General features: G+C 41.5%; 1 protein-coding gene across 20 annotated transcripts in view; it reads right to left on the bottom strand.

Annotated features, from left to right (window-relative positions):
• Positions 1 to 14991, bottom strand: part of LOC109633361 (uncharacterized) — a 34957-nt gene extending 19966 nt beyond the window's left edge. For 15 of the 20 annotated variants that reach the window (XM_069536950.1, XM_069536965.1, XM_069536966.1 and 12 more), the window contains exons 1-8: positions 14840 to 14991; positions 9443 to 9613; positions 2197 to 3536; positions 1525 to 1809; positions 1322 to 1426; positions 791 to 909; positions 333 to 551; positions 60 to 147 (exon numbers count right to left, since the gene is read on the bottom strand). In XM_069536950.1, the coding sequence (XP_069393051.1) occupies positions 60 to 147; positions 333 to 551; positions 791 to 909; positions 1322 to 1426; positions 1525 to 1809; positions 2197 to 3536; position 9443 (2157 nt within the window). In that variant the 5' untranslated portion in view covers positions 9444 to 9613; positions 14840 to 14991. Of the gene's footprint in view, positions 1 to 59; positions 148 to 332; positions 552 to 790; positions 910 to 1321; positions 1427 to 1524; positions 1810 to 2196; positions 3537 to 9438; positions 9614 to 11117; positions 11260 to 11396; positions 11514 to 13494; positions 14770 to 14839 lie in introns of those variants that run through there. The other 5 variants (XM_069536952.1, XM_069536968.1, XM_069536954.1 and 2 more) reach the window with 5 other exon arrangements.
• Between the last annotated feature and the right edge of the window lie 1802 nt (positions 14992 to 16793).

The raw sequence follows: 16793 nt of genomic DNA, 5'->3' as shown, positions 1-16793 counted from the left end.
TCCCATAAAACCCCACAACAAGTATTAATCTAGGCAGTAAATACAAGAAAACACTTTACCTTGGCTTGGTGCAGGTCAACTCCATACATGGCGAGTTTCTTGGCATTTTCAAGAAACAACATGTCTGCCTGGGCGGGGCTCATTGACCTGGAAGCATACAGATGAGAAGAGTCTTTTAAAAGATAAACCTTGTTGTTGGGATCATTAAACACTGACAATGAAGAAGCGCTGCAGAGTTGCTCTCTGTTGAATTGTACTTGATGAAACGTATTGGTTAAATTAACAGAAGACTGCCATTGCTGCTCTGTACAAAGACCATACTCGTTGATTACCTGTATGTGCGGTGCAGCTCCATCACTTTTTCCTCCAACTCTTTGCTCTGTCCAGGGGCCAGACTCAGATCTTTAACATAGTCTGCTCCATGAAGCTCTGGGTCATACTCCCCAAGCTCTGACTGGGCCGCGTAGGAGCCAAGCAAGGACAGTGTGACAAAAGAGCAGGGAAGAACTCCGCGCATGATGTCCTTCCTCAGCTGGAGACATAGAAAATACCTGGAGAAGACGTGAGAGAACAAATAAGATTGCTTTACGAGATATTAATAACATTTCCTTAACCACTGCTCCACTTCTACTGTGAAAGCGGTGTGATGCAATGGAACCACGATGCAGTTCTGCAATGGATGAGCAGCATTTCGGTTGAAGCCTCAACACATATATGCAACGCCAGCATCAGCAAGACAGGGAATCAAAAGATTTTCCAAAATTATTCTCTTATCACTCGAAACACTCACCTGGTGAGGTCTTCAGTAAGCTGTGCTGGATCAGGAGGGTAGAACTTCACGTTGAATGTAAACTCATAGACAGCACCTGAAACCTGCTTCCTGATCTCTTTTGCGGGTTCCAGCCATGTCTGGAGAAAATAAAGGGAAAAAAATTAACCATCTGCTCACAACCAGTTTATTATCAGTGACTATGTTCACATGAATACACAATTACTATGAATATGATGTTTATGAGTTGCTTATAGAATATTACATTCATATTTCCGTTTACATGTTACAGAGCATTGATGACAATGACTCACACCATGTCCGACACATGGCACACTTACAGTTTCTCCACTGCCTGAATTTTGTTAATGCTTATTCTGAGTTTACAACTTTATTCGGGTTAAGTTTATCAGAAAATGCTGTTTAAATGGCAGTGTCTTAATAAGGTTAATATCAGTGTCCATGTTAATTTGTCAGCTGACATTTTAAATATCTCGCTCCTCTTTTGCAGTGCAACCTAAAACTACAGGAGGAGAAAAATAAACAGGATACCTTGTTGGTTGGAGTTTCCCAGTGTCCCAGGCCAAAGTAATCTTTCTCCAGCAGGTTGACATGGTCGTACACTTTTGTCAAAAGTTCCTGGCCTTTAGCATGTTTCTAAATGATAAACAGAGACACAGTGGAAGACAGGTGTTTAGCTGAAGAGACATATGACACAGAGAGACACATGGAAACAAGTTTGGGAGGCCTCTTACATCAAGCTCACACTCAAACTGAGTGTCGTCCAGTAAGGTGACTTTGCATTGCATGGTTTTCTGACGTTTGGGGCCTTTAGCCTCTTCAGTCTTCTTCTCTGTTTTCTTCTCTTTTGCAGGCTTCTCCTTCTTCGCTTCTGTTGCCTTTTCCTCGCCTTTTTTAACTTCTTTCTCCTGTTCCGCTGGTTCCTCCTCCTTCTTTTCCGCGTCCTCTTCCTTCACTTCTTCCACCGCTTCAGGCTCCTTCTTTGTTGCTGCTTTTTCCTTGTGTTCCTCCTGAGCTGGCTGATGAGAGTCAACACAAGACACTTTGCAAAAGTATGTCGAAGACAGATCAAAAGAATGCGGGAGAACATGATGTTCAGTTTTTTTCTTTTTTGGAAACAATGACAGAACTATAATTAAAACAACTACAGATCTTGAGTAAACAGCAAACATACTGCTGCTGTTGATGCTCTAGTTCTCAGCAGCATGGATCATTTTTGAACAGGCATTCAGCACAACCCAGTTACTTTCGCTGAGCAAGCTGTCGCCATTATTAAAAATTCAACAGGAGGACGAAAACATGCAGTTGTCTGCTACAGTTAAATCTGCAGTATGGATTAGGTCCATTTTTCATGTGCGCAGAAAAGTGACATTTATATCATATTTCCTAAAGTAATATTCACTCACCTGCGTCTCTCCGCTGCTGATCGAGTGCTGATCAGGAGCCTGCTCGATATCCGGCTCAGTTTTGAGCTCCGGCTCTGGAGCAGCAATCGGAGCTTTCACCTGCTCCTCGCTTGCTCCTTTCGCCTCCTTCTTCCCTTTGTTCTTCCCCTTCTCTTTTTTCTTCCCTTTTTCCTCTTCCTTCTTTGGCTTCTCCTCCTCTTTCTCCTTGTCCTCCTCTTTATTCTTTGCCTCTTCTTTCACCTTCTCCTCTTCTTTCTTTTTCAAATCCTCCTTTGGTTTCTCCTCGTCTTTCTTCTTTGCCTTCTCCTCCTTCGCCTTCTCCTCCTCTCTCTTCTTTGTCTTCTCCTCCTTCGCTTTCTCCTCCTCTTTCTTTTTGGCCTTTTCCTCCTCTTTCTTCTTGGCTTTTTCGGCCTCTCTGGCTTTTTCTTCGTCTTTCTTCTTTGCTTTCTCTTCCTCTCTCTTCTTCACTCTTTCTTCCTCTTCTGCTTTCCTCTTGGCTTTTTCCTCTTCCTTCTTCTTTACCTTTTCTTCTTTTTTCTTTGTCACCTTGTTGTCAACCTTTTCCTCTTCTTTCTTTTCGCCCTCTGCCTTCTTGTCTTTTACTTCAGCAGTCGGCTTATTTTCTTCATCTTTAGTCTCTGATTGTTCCTCCTTCTTTTCAGCAGAATGCAATTCTTTCTCCTCCTCTGTCGGCTCTTCTTTATTTTTCACAGTTTCCTCTTCATTTTTCACCTCATCCTTTTTCGCTTTCTCCTCTTCCTTCTCCTCAGCTTTCTTCTTGGCCTCTTTCTTTTTCTTTTTACTGCCCTTCTTCTCAACTTTTTCTGTCTCCTTCTTTTTTTCCTCTTTTTGTTCTTTTTGTTCTTCTTCTATCTTTTTCTCTACTTTGACCTCAGATTTCTCACCTTCTACTTGAGCTTCCTTGTCCTCACTTTTCACCTCTTCCACCTTCTCTTCTTCTGTCTTGTCAGCTTTTTCCTCCTTATCTGCCTTTTCCTCCCTGGCTTTCTCTTCCTCAAACCCCTCACCCTCAGAGCACTGTGAACGGCGTTTGAGGAAAGATGAGAAGAGGCGAGAAAGGCCTTTGCCAGCGGAGGTCCGGGTACGAGGCTTCAGCTGCTCCTCCTCAGGTGAGGTAGCGACGTCAGCGGGCCCAGGCTGGGAGGCCTGTTCCTGGGCCTTCTGGCTGCTCGACTGCTCCCCCTCCGGCTCAGACGCCGCCGCCGCCGCCGCCTCCGGCTTCTGTTTGTTCTCTAATTCGGGCTCGGCGCCGCTGGCCTTCTGCTTGCCCTCAGTGTCCGCCTCACTCACCGCACTTGCCTCTGTTGTCATGGTAGCCACTGCGAAGGAGAACAGAAGGGAGTCAGGGCTGGAGAAAGGTCACGGTGCTGGACAGTGTGACACTGCACAGCGCAGCTATACTTGGAACACATCAAACAAGATTAGGAGCAGTGGACTATTAGCCTATAGTCAACATTACATTTCCCTTTGCTGTGAATGGCAAGTGCAACGCAGGGACTGAACTATACGGTTACAGTATGTGATGCTTACAATAATTATGATCACTATATGAACATCTTTAATTTTGTGACTGAACAAAACAAGCATTTAGCTAATTTAGGGACTTTTTTCCCAACTTAACAGATCAAACTATTAATCCATCGATTAAGATTAATATTGAAAATAAATTGGAAACAACAAATAATAATCCAACATGTCATTTTATGTTTAATCTGAAATGTTAAAAGAACTCATAAAATTTGTTTAGATCATTTTTCTACATGTAATGATACACAAAAAAGGTCATGCTAATAGGCTAATCTGTATGCATGCATTCATCACACTCACTTAATACGTTATAATTTTAGCTACAGCTCTTAAAGGGAAATTTACCATGCACAATTTAAACAATAAGTAATTTACATTTCTGCTTAAATGTATTGTTGACTGCCTGTTCTCAGCAGAGATTCATTCCATTAAACATGAAGCCGACTGCTACCCACAGATTATATTTTAACTGAAACACACACGCAAACATGCACGCGCACACACGCACACACACGCACACACGCACACACACACACACACACACACACACACACACACACCTTCATCACACAATGGCCCTCCTTGTTAAGGAGTGTCTGTGTCTACATTGAGTTCCGAGGGTGAGCTCACAACACTGCCAATCACAGACTCATTAAATCTCACTGACACAAAGGAGGCATTTTGTTTCAGAGCTCCCCATTAGCATCGGCGGGATCATCCAGGCCAGGCATGCCTGGCTCCTCAACACACGCCCACCCTGCACAGGTCAACTCAGGCATCTACATACACAGAAATTGGTGATGGGATGATATTAAACACTGGCATGATTTAAATCTCTTAGAGATTTCTTTTTACAGTGTTTACAGAGAGGTGGATCTGCTTTATTGCAATATAGAACATGAATGATTTTTGCATAGATGTGTGGCTATATTATATATATTATTATATATAAGAACATGGCTGATGAATTATCTATAATCTAATATGTCATTTATCAAACATATCAATAATTAGTATGTAGCACATTACACCAGTAACAAGAATTTAAAGAATCGAAATTCAAATTGTTCATGTTGGATTTAAAAACAAATTTAAATGTTAAAAAATGTCATACTACGACATCAGTATCAGCCTCAAATTACAGTATTTATGGGTTTGTATTACATATACTTGGGATCAATTTATTAGCCTGCTGCAACCATCCCTTTCTAAATGACTTAATTGCCAGTGATGTTAATCAGAGTTCAAGGACTGAGTTTAATGAACATGACTTTGTGTCAATGTGACAGCACAAGGACCAATTAGGTATATATAGAAACTTCTAACCAGCTGATTAAATCACACAAATACACTGGAGGTATTATGCAATCACACACACACACACACACCTAAGTGAGATCACTTACAGTGGCTCACATCACGATCAATTCTTAACTTTAATGAGACATGCACGCATCCTGTCTGGACGGGGCCTTGTGACTAATGTTGCTGTGTTTGTCTCTTCCATATGTAGTTCAAGTCCCACCCTGCCTTGTATGGTGGTGGGGGGAGGGGACGTCCTAGACAGGCGGGCAGGCCAGTCTTCCAGATGTACAGGCCGCCCCAAAAGGGTAGTGCAGCCTCGCCCTCTATACCATACACTTCCAAGTGGCACTGCAGGACAGCAGGAGAGGAGGAGGGGGTACGCACACAGAACAAATCCTCTTTAGCCCTCCCATTGTTTGTGTCCAGTGACCAATAACTGTGCTGCACACTATTACTAATCCTGCCATCCCTTCCCCCCACAAGACCCCCCATAGGCCTATTCCCTAGGTCACAACACACACACACATATGTGCACACACCCACACCAGTATGCATCACTGCTCACGGGCTCCTCTGGGTCTTTTAATGCTCTGTCATCTCAATTCTGATTGTCAGGAAACAGACTTGGTCCTAATGGACCAGCTGAGCTTGTGTCTGCTGCCTCCTCCATTTTGTGTTTCCTATCTAACATCTCTGCCATCAGCCAGCTGAGCAGGACTAACCTGCATCGTGACTGATTGAGACGGCAGCAGCCACACCACGGGATCTCTCAATATAGCATCAATCTCTCATAATATGAAACGTATTTCTTTTTTTGATGTGGAGGAAATTAGATGAAATATTGCGATACATGTAGAGAAAAAAAAACTGCCCTCAATACTACATAATTAGTGTCGGTAATGAGCTGAATTATAGATGAAGTAGGCCACCCTCCAGCTAGATTGAGAAAATGCAAAGAGCTGCTGGATCAGGTGCAAACACCAGAGCTAAACCAGGATCTGATTTAAAGTTAATGTGACCTTTGATTAAATTTAATTTTCCCACAGGAAGCTCATTTGAAATCTGAAGAGCTTTGATTTGACTCAGGAAATTTTACTTAAGGGAATGAGAAATTTAAATTGACTGTTTTGGGGGAAATTAAATATTTTATATGCTTAAATTTACGGTGTGAGCTAAAAAGGTTTGAATTGATGATAGTCCAATTTCTTCGCTAGTAACACCCACTCTAATTCGCTGCTAACCCAAGTCATCAGATTTAAAAACATGTTCATTTTAAGGAATTTGTCTAGACACTCTAATGGTTTATATTATTTGCTGCTGTTTGAATGTGTGTGTGATGAGATGAGAGAACTGAATGGGGAAGAGCTTGCAGCAGAGGAGGAGGAGGTTCAGTATATAAATAGCTGCATGTGCTCAGGATGCAGGGACTCATTAGTTAGCCTTTACAGACAAGCTCACATCTATTTCTGTTTACAGTGCACTGCACACAACACGCATATGCACATGAGCATACATGTATGCACAGCCACAAACGCACACAGTACTGAAATTATAGTCTTGTTTTTAAGAAAGAAGAGGAATGTGCAATTTGTTTTGAATAAATTCACAGCTTGTTCATGATCAATATCAGCCACTGACTGTCAATTTCCATAATAACTTTACCTTGTAGGAACACTCGGACATAAGAAAGCATGTTTCCTGGGCACTGAGAGAAGGCTTAAGGAATTAGAAGGAGTTTAGAGTTAATCAGCCCCCAAGTGACCAAGTAAGATTATCTCCATCTATCTACCTGCCTGCAGAATCTATCTCACTGTCTCCCCCCACTTGGCTTCTCTGTCTCTTAGTCTGCCCCCATGGGTGTGCATGCATCTCTGCATGTGTGTTTGTGTGTGTGTGGGAGAGGGAGAAGAGCTGGCAGAAGCACAGTGGCGATCAGCTGTGCTGATTCATGGTTTTTTGCAGGGCCCCGCCTACCTGGCTGAAAATCATCAGAAATGAACGAAAGGGCCAACATATCAGTCCTCTGGCCACATGGTGGCTCCTATTAAACCCTCTAAGTAAACACAGACAAACACATGCCAACATACACGCTAACACGTGCCAGGCTAAACTGTCTGTACACTCAGCTAACGCACACAGGTCTGCCCAGCAACATCATGAACGCACAAAATGGGCAAGAGCTAAAGTCATCATGGTGCAAATATTTACTTCATTTTATATAATTCTACTAAATAACAACACATGCTGGATGTGGATTTTAAAAAAGCGACCAAGCTTTGAATGAAACACTATAATGAGGGATTCCATGACACTGTCTCTCTTGTGTGAACTGGGGGACACTCAGGCTGCAAAGGTTTATTTGAGTCAAGCTCACTGTGTAAACCTATGCCAAACCCACCTCTGAACTAATCAATACAGACAGATGGTCTGAGAGCCAACATGAAACATGAACCAACATGGGAAAAGAATGAAGTAGCTAGATTGATTTACTGCGGTCGCCCTGAAAGCATCTCTGAATCCATTTCCAACCTGACCTTAGCCACAGACCATTGAAGGAACAGTGTGTCTGTGCATCATTGAATATTATGAAAGAGTTGTTTTTGGATAACACATAAAATCCAAATCTCTGTCAGATATATTATTTTGTAGAGTTCATTAATGGATCTAAGTCCTGTATTGTTTTCTCAAATTAAATTACTAAAATAAGAGAATTGGATCAGACTTGTTTTGTTTGTTTTTCCTACATGGTCTTACAGTCAAATCCAGGCACTCCCTGATTCATTGGGAAAAGTCCACAGGAATCCGTTGTGGAGTCTGTAGCCTGTTTACTAATGCTCATACATCGGAGTAGTCGTCTAACTGCACGAATGCATCATAACTCCCAAAAGAGGATTAACACCAGCAGGCTCTTCTGGACCTTGATGACCTCACTCTCACACAGCAGAGCCAAAAACATCCTCCAGCTTCACTTCAGCAGCTCTGTATTAACATAACAACACTGCTGATTCAGCAGTGGAGGAGACGCCGAGTGCCCAGGTCTTATCTCTGTCATTTTTTAACCACAGTGTTTACTTCTGCCGCTCATGAAAGCACTTCCCAGTCCACCTAACGCTGCCTCTGTCTCTCCCTCGTCCTTCCTACGTCATATCTGCAGCGCTTCATAAAAGATTATCTGACTATATATATCCAGCAGTATCATCAATGGAGACGAGGCTTATTGGATGAGTTTCTCCATGAGTTTGTTGTAGGGTAGAGCAGGCATGTGCGTGCACAAACCCATTAAAACATACGTCGCCCTCCAGCGAAGATGGATATTTTTAACCCATATGCCCCTCCTGTGGTAAAAGCAAGTTATGTCGAGCAGAAAATGAAATCCAAACAGCAGAGCTGTTTCTGCATGAAAAGGCAACAAACAACCAAACATCTCAGCAGACGTGTTCTTGAAAACAACATACACACCTCCCCTCACCTTCGAGACATGCTGACACAAGGGGGACACACATGAATCATCTGCAACAATGACTAATTAACATATGTACAATTACAGGGCGGTGAATTATGACAAGCACATCACCTCCTGCCAATTTATAATGTTATTTTTAGGATTTTAATGTTATCAGACTTATTGTTAGGAAGCATTGATGCTAGGGCTGGGCTATATGGCCAAAAATTATAGCAAGATAAAGTCGCTCATATTTGTAGACATTTATAATTATAACAATAAATGTTCCATTATTACATTATTATATTTCTATTATTATTATTTATAAGTTTGAAGACAGATTTTTGCTACTGAGTGAAGGTTGTGATTTTAAACTTAAAACACAAGATAAACAGCAAAACATTTTACAAATCTGACATAGATCACAATATGTTTATTTGTAGTTAAGCTTTATTTCAGACTCAAAAAGGTCCATGTTAGTATTAAAATATGAATTTAAAAAAAGCTAAATTATAATAATCATCATCTACAGTTTGTGGTGAGTTTTCCTATTTACTATGTGCAAACTGTGTGGTTTCTTTGAGCAGAGTGATAACTGGTCCATTCATTTCCACATAAACAAGTCACACATCTCTGCTCATAACCTCCACCTTTACTCAGAGGGATGCTCTTTAACTACTGCCAGGCCCTTTCAAACTGGACAACACTGCAGGTTATGTTGTTTTAGGAATTATACATCGCAGTAATATCTCACAATACGACTTCTGCTCTCTGCTTTTCATATGTAAACCGCTGAACAGCGCAGGGCTGAATCGGAGCCAACGTGCCAGGGTATTTAAACAAATCTGAGTATGAAAATGGCGCCGAATGTCCAAGAAAACAAACAAACACTAACTCATCCTGCACCGCGCGAGGAGCTCGCGTCTTTTTTGAAATGTTCGTCTTACCTACTCTGGGGTTTGCATCAATGGGAGAAGCAAACTGCGCAAAAACAAATCCCGCAGATCTGTGTTGGATATTCCGCTCGTTCACTGGAGACACAACGTTGCGGAGCCGCACATGCTTTGTTGTGCCGGAGGTGTCCGATGCTCGTAAAGGGGCGGAGCCTCAGAGAGAGCCGGACTGGAGCTGACCAACGGAGAGGCGAGTAACACACACACACACACACACACACACACACACACACACACACACACACACACACACACACACACACACACACACACACACACTAGCCGTCTCCATTGACTTACATTGATTTCCTAGAGACACACTTTAACCTTATAACCCTGACCCTTTCTTATATGCAGATATAATATGTACGTTATATTTTACTGAACCGAGTTTTTGTGTGTCCTGTTATTATAGAAATTCCTCTGGATTTCTGTCCCTTTTCAAATGGTAAGCTTTGTTTGTTAACTATTATTTATTATTTGAATCCTTTTTATGTCATGTTAACATTCAGCAGACTTGAGCCCTGAGAAATTGAATAACAGGCTGTAACTCCTGCTGCCCCACCTGAGTCTGGGATCCTTATAAAACCTTATTCTATTGCTAGTTCCCCTCGTAGCACTCATGAAGGGTGCAGCATTTTAACTTAAACCTAACTTTAATCTTAACCTAAACCTAATCTTAAGACATGTCTTCACTTTACAATTTAATTTTAATTTAATGTTTACGTTATGGGGACTTGCTCTTTGTCCCCAGTGGGGAGACACATCCCCATTATGTGAATGTACACAGATTTAGGTCCCCACAACATGAGGAATACCTGGTCAACACACACACCACATGTCCGAGGTGGAGAAGGGCAGGCAACTTTAAAGTGACACTGATTAGAAGTGCCCAATGCCTCTAAATATATACATCTGCTTTAGAGAAACACATGTTCACTGTGAGATCCCTGCAGTAATCTACACAAGTAATCCTAAACTTTCAAAATCTCTCATCGAGTGCATATTTCCTGCTGACCACAGCATATATTTCTATCAATTGTCCGCTTTTAATTCACAAGTCATCACTGAGTTGGAACAATACACAAAGCCTCATTACAAAAAGTCCCAGCAGGCATGGAGGAAGGCCAGAGAGTACAATCATTAACAGAGCAATGTCCATAAAAGAGGAGGGAGGGAGGCAGACAGGCAACAGGAATACAACAGTGAGTCTGGCCCAATCTTTTTCAAGCAGCAACACGGTGCATTCATCTGCACAGTATGAGGGTGTGAGGAGCGCAACCCTGAGCCAAGTGGAGTGATATTGAGAAAGGCACACTTTCATGTGGAAAGAGGCATCAGCTGAAAATACTGTGTATGAGGACACCACATCTTATCTAAATCTAAAATCGCAAAAACAAACATGTGCGTCTAATCACTCACACACACACACACACACACACACACAGAAGCTGTCTTTATGGACCCCGGTATGGTCCCCACCCATCTGCCTGACCCCATTAGGGCTCGCAGAGGCAGAAGGGGGAAGCAAGCGGGTTCATTATTCTCTTAACCACATGGGGTAAGGCACCATCACCTTTGTCTCACAGATACAAGTTCATGTGGCATGCACAGCAGTGTCACATGTCATTTCTGGCCAATTGATCTGCTATTCACTGAAGAAAAAGTCTTACCAGCGTAAAGGTCACTCCCCCAAAGTCCAACGATTTGACTTGTTTTAAAGTCCAAAAGCGGTTAAAAGAAAATGAGAGATGCCTAATGGTAAGACAGAAAAGCGAATAGCACAGTCGATAATGGCATTTTTTCCTCTTTAGACTTTGCTCCAAGAGCGAGACAACGCCAGCACGCAAGAGCTTTCACACATGCTGCTGTTAAACATTTACTGAGACAGATAACACAGGGAAGAAACAGGGAGAATCCGACTTCTGGGTGTAGTTAGTCTGTTTTCTTACGCTTTAGTTTCAGGTGGAGTGAGGAAGTCAGGAAAGAGCGGAAGAGCGAGGGAGACAAACAAAGACTATGTGAAGCCACTTGCGTCGCCTCCAGTTGCTTAGAAACCCCTGCCCTGCCCTGCTCCTACTGCAAGGAGCAGGTGTCGAGCTGGACCCAGGAGAGGGAGGAGAGACAGTGGAGAGGGGAGGAGAAGAGGAGCAGCACTCACAGACCCACAGTCCCTTGAGACAACAACAGACTGGAGCCACAGACTCTGAGACGACCCACTCACAGAGCAAACACACCCAAAACACTGACTTTCTCTTTCCCCCACTGTCACTCTTCCCCCCCATTTGTTCAAGAGCACGGGCAAACACACACACACACCGATGGAGCAGAGCTTTACTCCAGCTGAGTGCATGGGGGTTATGTTTGTTTGGAACATCTTTATCCCTCTCTGGCTCCATCACTCACTGATTACATAACGTCCCATACCACTTCCACCCAATTCATCTCCCTTTGACTTTCAATACTGCATCTGGGTACGCGTCACACACACACCCTGTGCTGCCTTCCCCCTCCCCACCGTATCTTATGTAAAATAACATGTGCTGCTCTGAAAATGCTTTAAATGTGAATTTTGAGAGCATGTGTTGGAGACATGGTTGCAGGGGTTTTATTTGTGCTCAGAATCTGAGCTCTCAGAAGCACTAACGGGATAGATGGTAACAGGGCATCAATATTCATAGTGCACCATTATGTTATGAAGAATTCATGAACCTGGAATGTTCCATGTTTCTGCCCCACCCTCTTCTTTAGCCTGAATTCTCTCACACCTTAGAGACTTTAAATTAAACAACACGATGGAAAAGATTCAGGTTATGTTTTGTTGATCTTCCGTGCATCAACCTAATACAGAGAACAAGATAAACAACTTTCCCATATAAATTTTAAAATATTTTTTGCACCTACCATAAAACTACCATAATATTTGCATCCACAGATGATGCAAAGTAATGTTACTGATTAGGAAATAATTTTTAAATGAATATTCACACATCTCATCTGAGATTTAAAAAGGACTCTGTTCCGAGCCACGGGCCTCACAGCACAATGAACAAATTGCAGCAGACAGTTCAGTCCACCTAAGTGCATGTTGTATTATGTTTCAGCTGACATGACTGAAAATGCTCAAGTTGTCTTAGATAACACTGCCTCCTGGTGGAGAGATGGTGACTCAATGAACTAGTTACAATCGTTCTGCTGATCTGACTAAAACATTTCTGGGATGGGACTTTAAAACTATCTTTCTATTTCTATCTTATTCTATAGCACGTCAATATAATTATTATTCTGAAATATCCCGTATATCGACACATTTTCAAATATACAGTCTAATCTGGATATAAATATGATTCTCTTTTTAAATAAATATTTAAAAGTCCACTGTGAAAAAATATATATATATCCTTGATCAAACATTCATTATTCGTCTCAAGAGACGGAATCCCCGCCAATACTACTCTACGTTAACACAGAGCTGTGATGCATGCTGGGAACATGTGTTCATGAGAGATAAAGATGTGTTTGCGCCAAGATGCCAGAGGGTGAGCCATTTCTGCTACCCCTCCCAAAATAGTCTGATGTGGACAGCAGGTCAGAAAAAATGTTCACCATAAACTCTGCTACAGTTTCTCACTGGGATCCTTTACCAATGTTTTGTCCAACTCTCTTTAAGACAGAATATCAGAAATATGTTATGCATTTGTGATTATAAACGAATTATAAAATAATGTACAACACTTATTTTCTTACTATAGGAAGAAATAGTCATGGTGGAGAAATAGCCCTCTCAGTAGCACACTCTTTTCACTCTATTTAGTGAAGGACTAGACATATTTTAAACAGGCATCTGTAGTTTACACATGCAATACAGATGATACGGATGGAATCTGAAGTCAAATTCCATCACTTAAAATCAATCAATGATGTAGTTAGTCTCTTTCCCAAACATAAATGATATGTTTCTCTGCAACTGAGCAGTGTTATGTCATTAAAATGGCACGGTTTGAGCAGGAGCATTGTGACCACAGAGCTTAAACGGTATCTGATACTCACATCATGTCCATGTAGAAGGCCATTGTTCAAAGCACGGTCAGTCCCAGTGTGAGCAGGTCGGAGGCAGAGAGACACACAGAGAGAAAGAGTCAGAGCAGTAACACATTTATTCATGTGACAGGACAGAGTTAAATCAAATAGGTGACAACACACGGAATTCAGGTGAACATTTAGTTTGCATTTTGTATAACTCGAGGCTCTGATCTTACCAATTGTTTTAATCATTTTCTAATACTTTATTCTATTTTTTACTTTTTTCTCTCATGTAACATTCTTAATCTAATAGTTGTGATCTTATGTTGTCTAAAGCTGTTTGAGCTTCTAATTGCTTCAATTCATTGTCACTTGTTAAGCACCTTGTAACTGTGTTTTGAAAGGTGTTTTATATATATCTATATATATTAGGTTAACTATTATTATTATAACTTATATTCAACTGCATGAAACAGCTACTAATGTCTCACATAGCTGAAGGGTCTGATTCTGAAGATGAAAGGTTTTATAACAGTAAAGGAAATAGTTCCAGCATCGTCTTGACAACAGAACAAACTGAGGGGAAAACAAAGTAACAAGGTTAAAGTTAATCACCAAAATAATTATATCCCCACATGTTTTATTTCAGATTCCTACTTCTGTTCTACTTCTATTGTCTGCATAAAAAACAGAACTGTACAGAGTCAGGGCGATAAAACAATACCACAAACATATGACAGAAAAATGTGCAATATTTCACAAAATAATCTGCACCATCAGTTTCATTAATTGCAGTGTAAAAAAGGCCCAATATATATATCTTAATAACACTCGTGCATATTGTAAACACGATGAGGACAACACATCATTTATCTACCCAATGTTTTACTGTCTCAAGATTTTAAAACCACAATTTTAAACTTTAAAAAAATACAAATTAGACATTTATCGTTTAAATTATCGATATCAACTGATTTATTGTCATGTCTCATATCGTCCAGCCCAACCGGTACACTCACATTATTCCTATGAGGCTTTTTAAATGTTGTCTCACATGATAAGACCTGTTGGGTACGGTCTATTATCTGGTTCATGAAAGTGTTTTGGGGAGCAGGCTCTCCAGAGCTGATGAAACCTGACAACAACATATTTTAAAAACACTACATCATGTTCGGAGTCCAGTGTGTTGCTCATATGTAGGCTAGCAGCACAAATAGCCCCTGACCTCGTCGCGTTTGACATAATCCCTCTAAATACAGCACCACGGTGAACTCTGCACGAACCGCAGACAAAAACACGTCGCTGGAAGAAGAAGAAGGAAATCAAATGTGTGGGATGTAGAGATGGCAGCGGCTGTGTGAGGGAGACCTACCTGTGTTCACTGCTTCACCTGAGCGCCGTGGTTCCGGTGTTTCCTCCAAACAGGAACCTGCAGACGCTCGGTCAGAGTTTCCTCACGGAGGCGGTGACGCAGCAGCAATGACGAAGGAGCAGGGGGAGGAGAGCTAAGTACAGTCTAAGTACAGTCTATGCGAAGTATATGTGCAGTATATGTCAAGTCTGTGGAGGAGATCAGAGGTGGAGGCTGCAACTTTCCACTGTCACAGATTACACTTCTTAGCAAGATGCATCCTTACAGTCATTGGATTTGTTACTTACACACATCTTAGTGTTGTGTCTGCCTGCCCTGAATCACGTCTCACACCCTGAAGGCCTCTGCAGGAAAGCTTTAGATGACATGTGTTCTGTTTCACGAGTCTGTGGTCGCCATCCTGATAAGGTGATAACCTCAAGAGCAGGGGTGTGCACAGACATTTTGAGGGGCCACTGCGAGTCTAGAGCCGTTTTCAGACATGAACAGTAAAGAAAAAGAGGGACCGTATTACACCTGGGTTGCGCTCCCTCCACTGGCTTCCTGTTTGTTATAGGATCGATTTTAACATTTTGTTGTTAACTTTTAAATTTGTAAAACTAGTCCCATAACCAGAGGCAGCCGAGCCTTTGCAGTAGAGGCCCCAAACCCACAAACTGTTTACCACTCCATATTAAATGTGCCCCCTCTCTCACACACTTCAAATCATTGTTAAAGACACATCTCTTTTTTTTTATCCCAGCACATTCTATATTATTTTATTATCATTAGTATTTTGATATATTATGTATATGTATTGTCTGAAACTCTACCAGAGGCGCGGGAGTTTGAGGGTTCTGCTCAGTATTTTAGCTGTTCCCATATATAGGACTGTGCTTTTCTGGAAAGAGGCTTCATAAACCTGTAATCTGCTGGAGCCACTCTCCCAGTTTGGGGGTTACAGCCTCTAATGCTTCTACTACCACAGGGATCACATTGCATTTCACCTTCCACATTTGTTCTAGCTGTCTTTAGACATGCATGGATTAATTATACATATAATTTCGACTGCAGTACAGTGGTTGTTGGTAAGTAATCTGCAGAACATTATGTAGACTAAATGCACCTGAGGAAAAGTGAAGAGAATAGTTCTCTTTTTTTAAATAAAAAAAAGTCAGCTCATTACAGAAGGGGTTTCACGGTCAGGACATTAAAATGATGTGCGCTCAAAGATGAAGCTTTACATCGACTTCAGGCTTTTCTCTCGGTTTCACAGTGCTTCCCTGACAAATAAGTCTGATATCAGCTCAATTCTTTCAGCACGCCCCTCACACCACTTGTTTTCAAACTGCACTGGGTACTCCACAAGGGGGAGCTGCTGTGTGTGTGTGTGTGTGTGTGTGTGTGTGTGTGTGTGTGTGTGTGTGTGTGTGTGTGTGTGTGTGTGTGTGTGTGTGTGTGTGTGTGTGTGTGTGTGTGTGTGTGTGTGTGTGTGGAGGTGAAGGGAAGTGGCTGCTTATTATGTTTAGGAAGTACTTCACTGTGAGTACACAAACATACTTATTCCTATAGTCCCCTTCAGGAACTGAACAGAAACTAACAGTTGGTAGTTTCTGAATATGAGCCGTGGAGTAGTAATGGATGTCTTATTTTTAAACATTCAACACAAGCTTTAGACGAATATGTCGTCTTATCACTGACATTTATGACTGTTTTCTAAGACGGCCACTGTGACTTTTGTTGTTTGTTGTATGTTTGTCTACGTGATGTCAATTTGTGAATAAGGCCAGTCATTTGGTGTTAATTGTTGTATTGTCGCTTACTTTTATTTAAGAACAGAAAATGCAAATAAGCTATATTGCGAACTCTTGCATGTCAATATGTTGTTGTCCTTGTTAAATAAAATAATTAATTAAATAAACTCCATTTGATGACCCTGGATATCTCTTGAAAAAGAAGAGTGAAATCCCAGAGG

The sequence above is a fragment of the Paralichthys olivaceus genome, chromosome 13 (genome assembly GCF_024713975.1).
Source record: "Paralichthys olivaceus isolate ysfri-2021 chromosome 13, ASM2471397v2, whole genome shotgun sequence".
Lineage (NCBI taxonomy): Eukaryota > Metazoa > Chordata > Actinopteri > Pleuronectiformes > Paralichthyidae > Paralichthys > Paralichthys olivaceus.
Note: the sequence above shows the minus strand (reverse complement) of the source record. Positions and strands in the feature narration are given on the sequence as shown.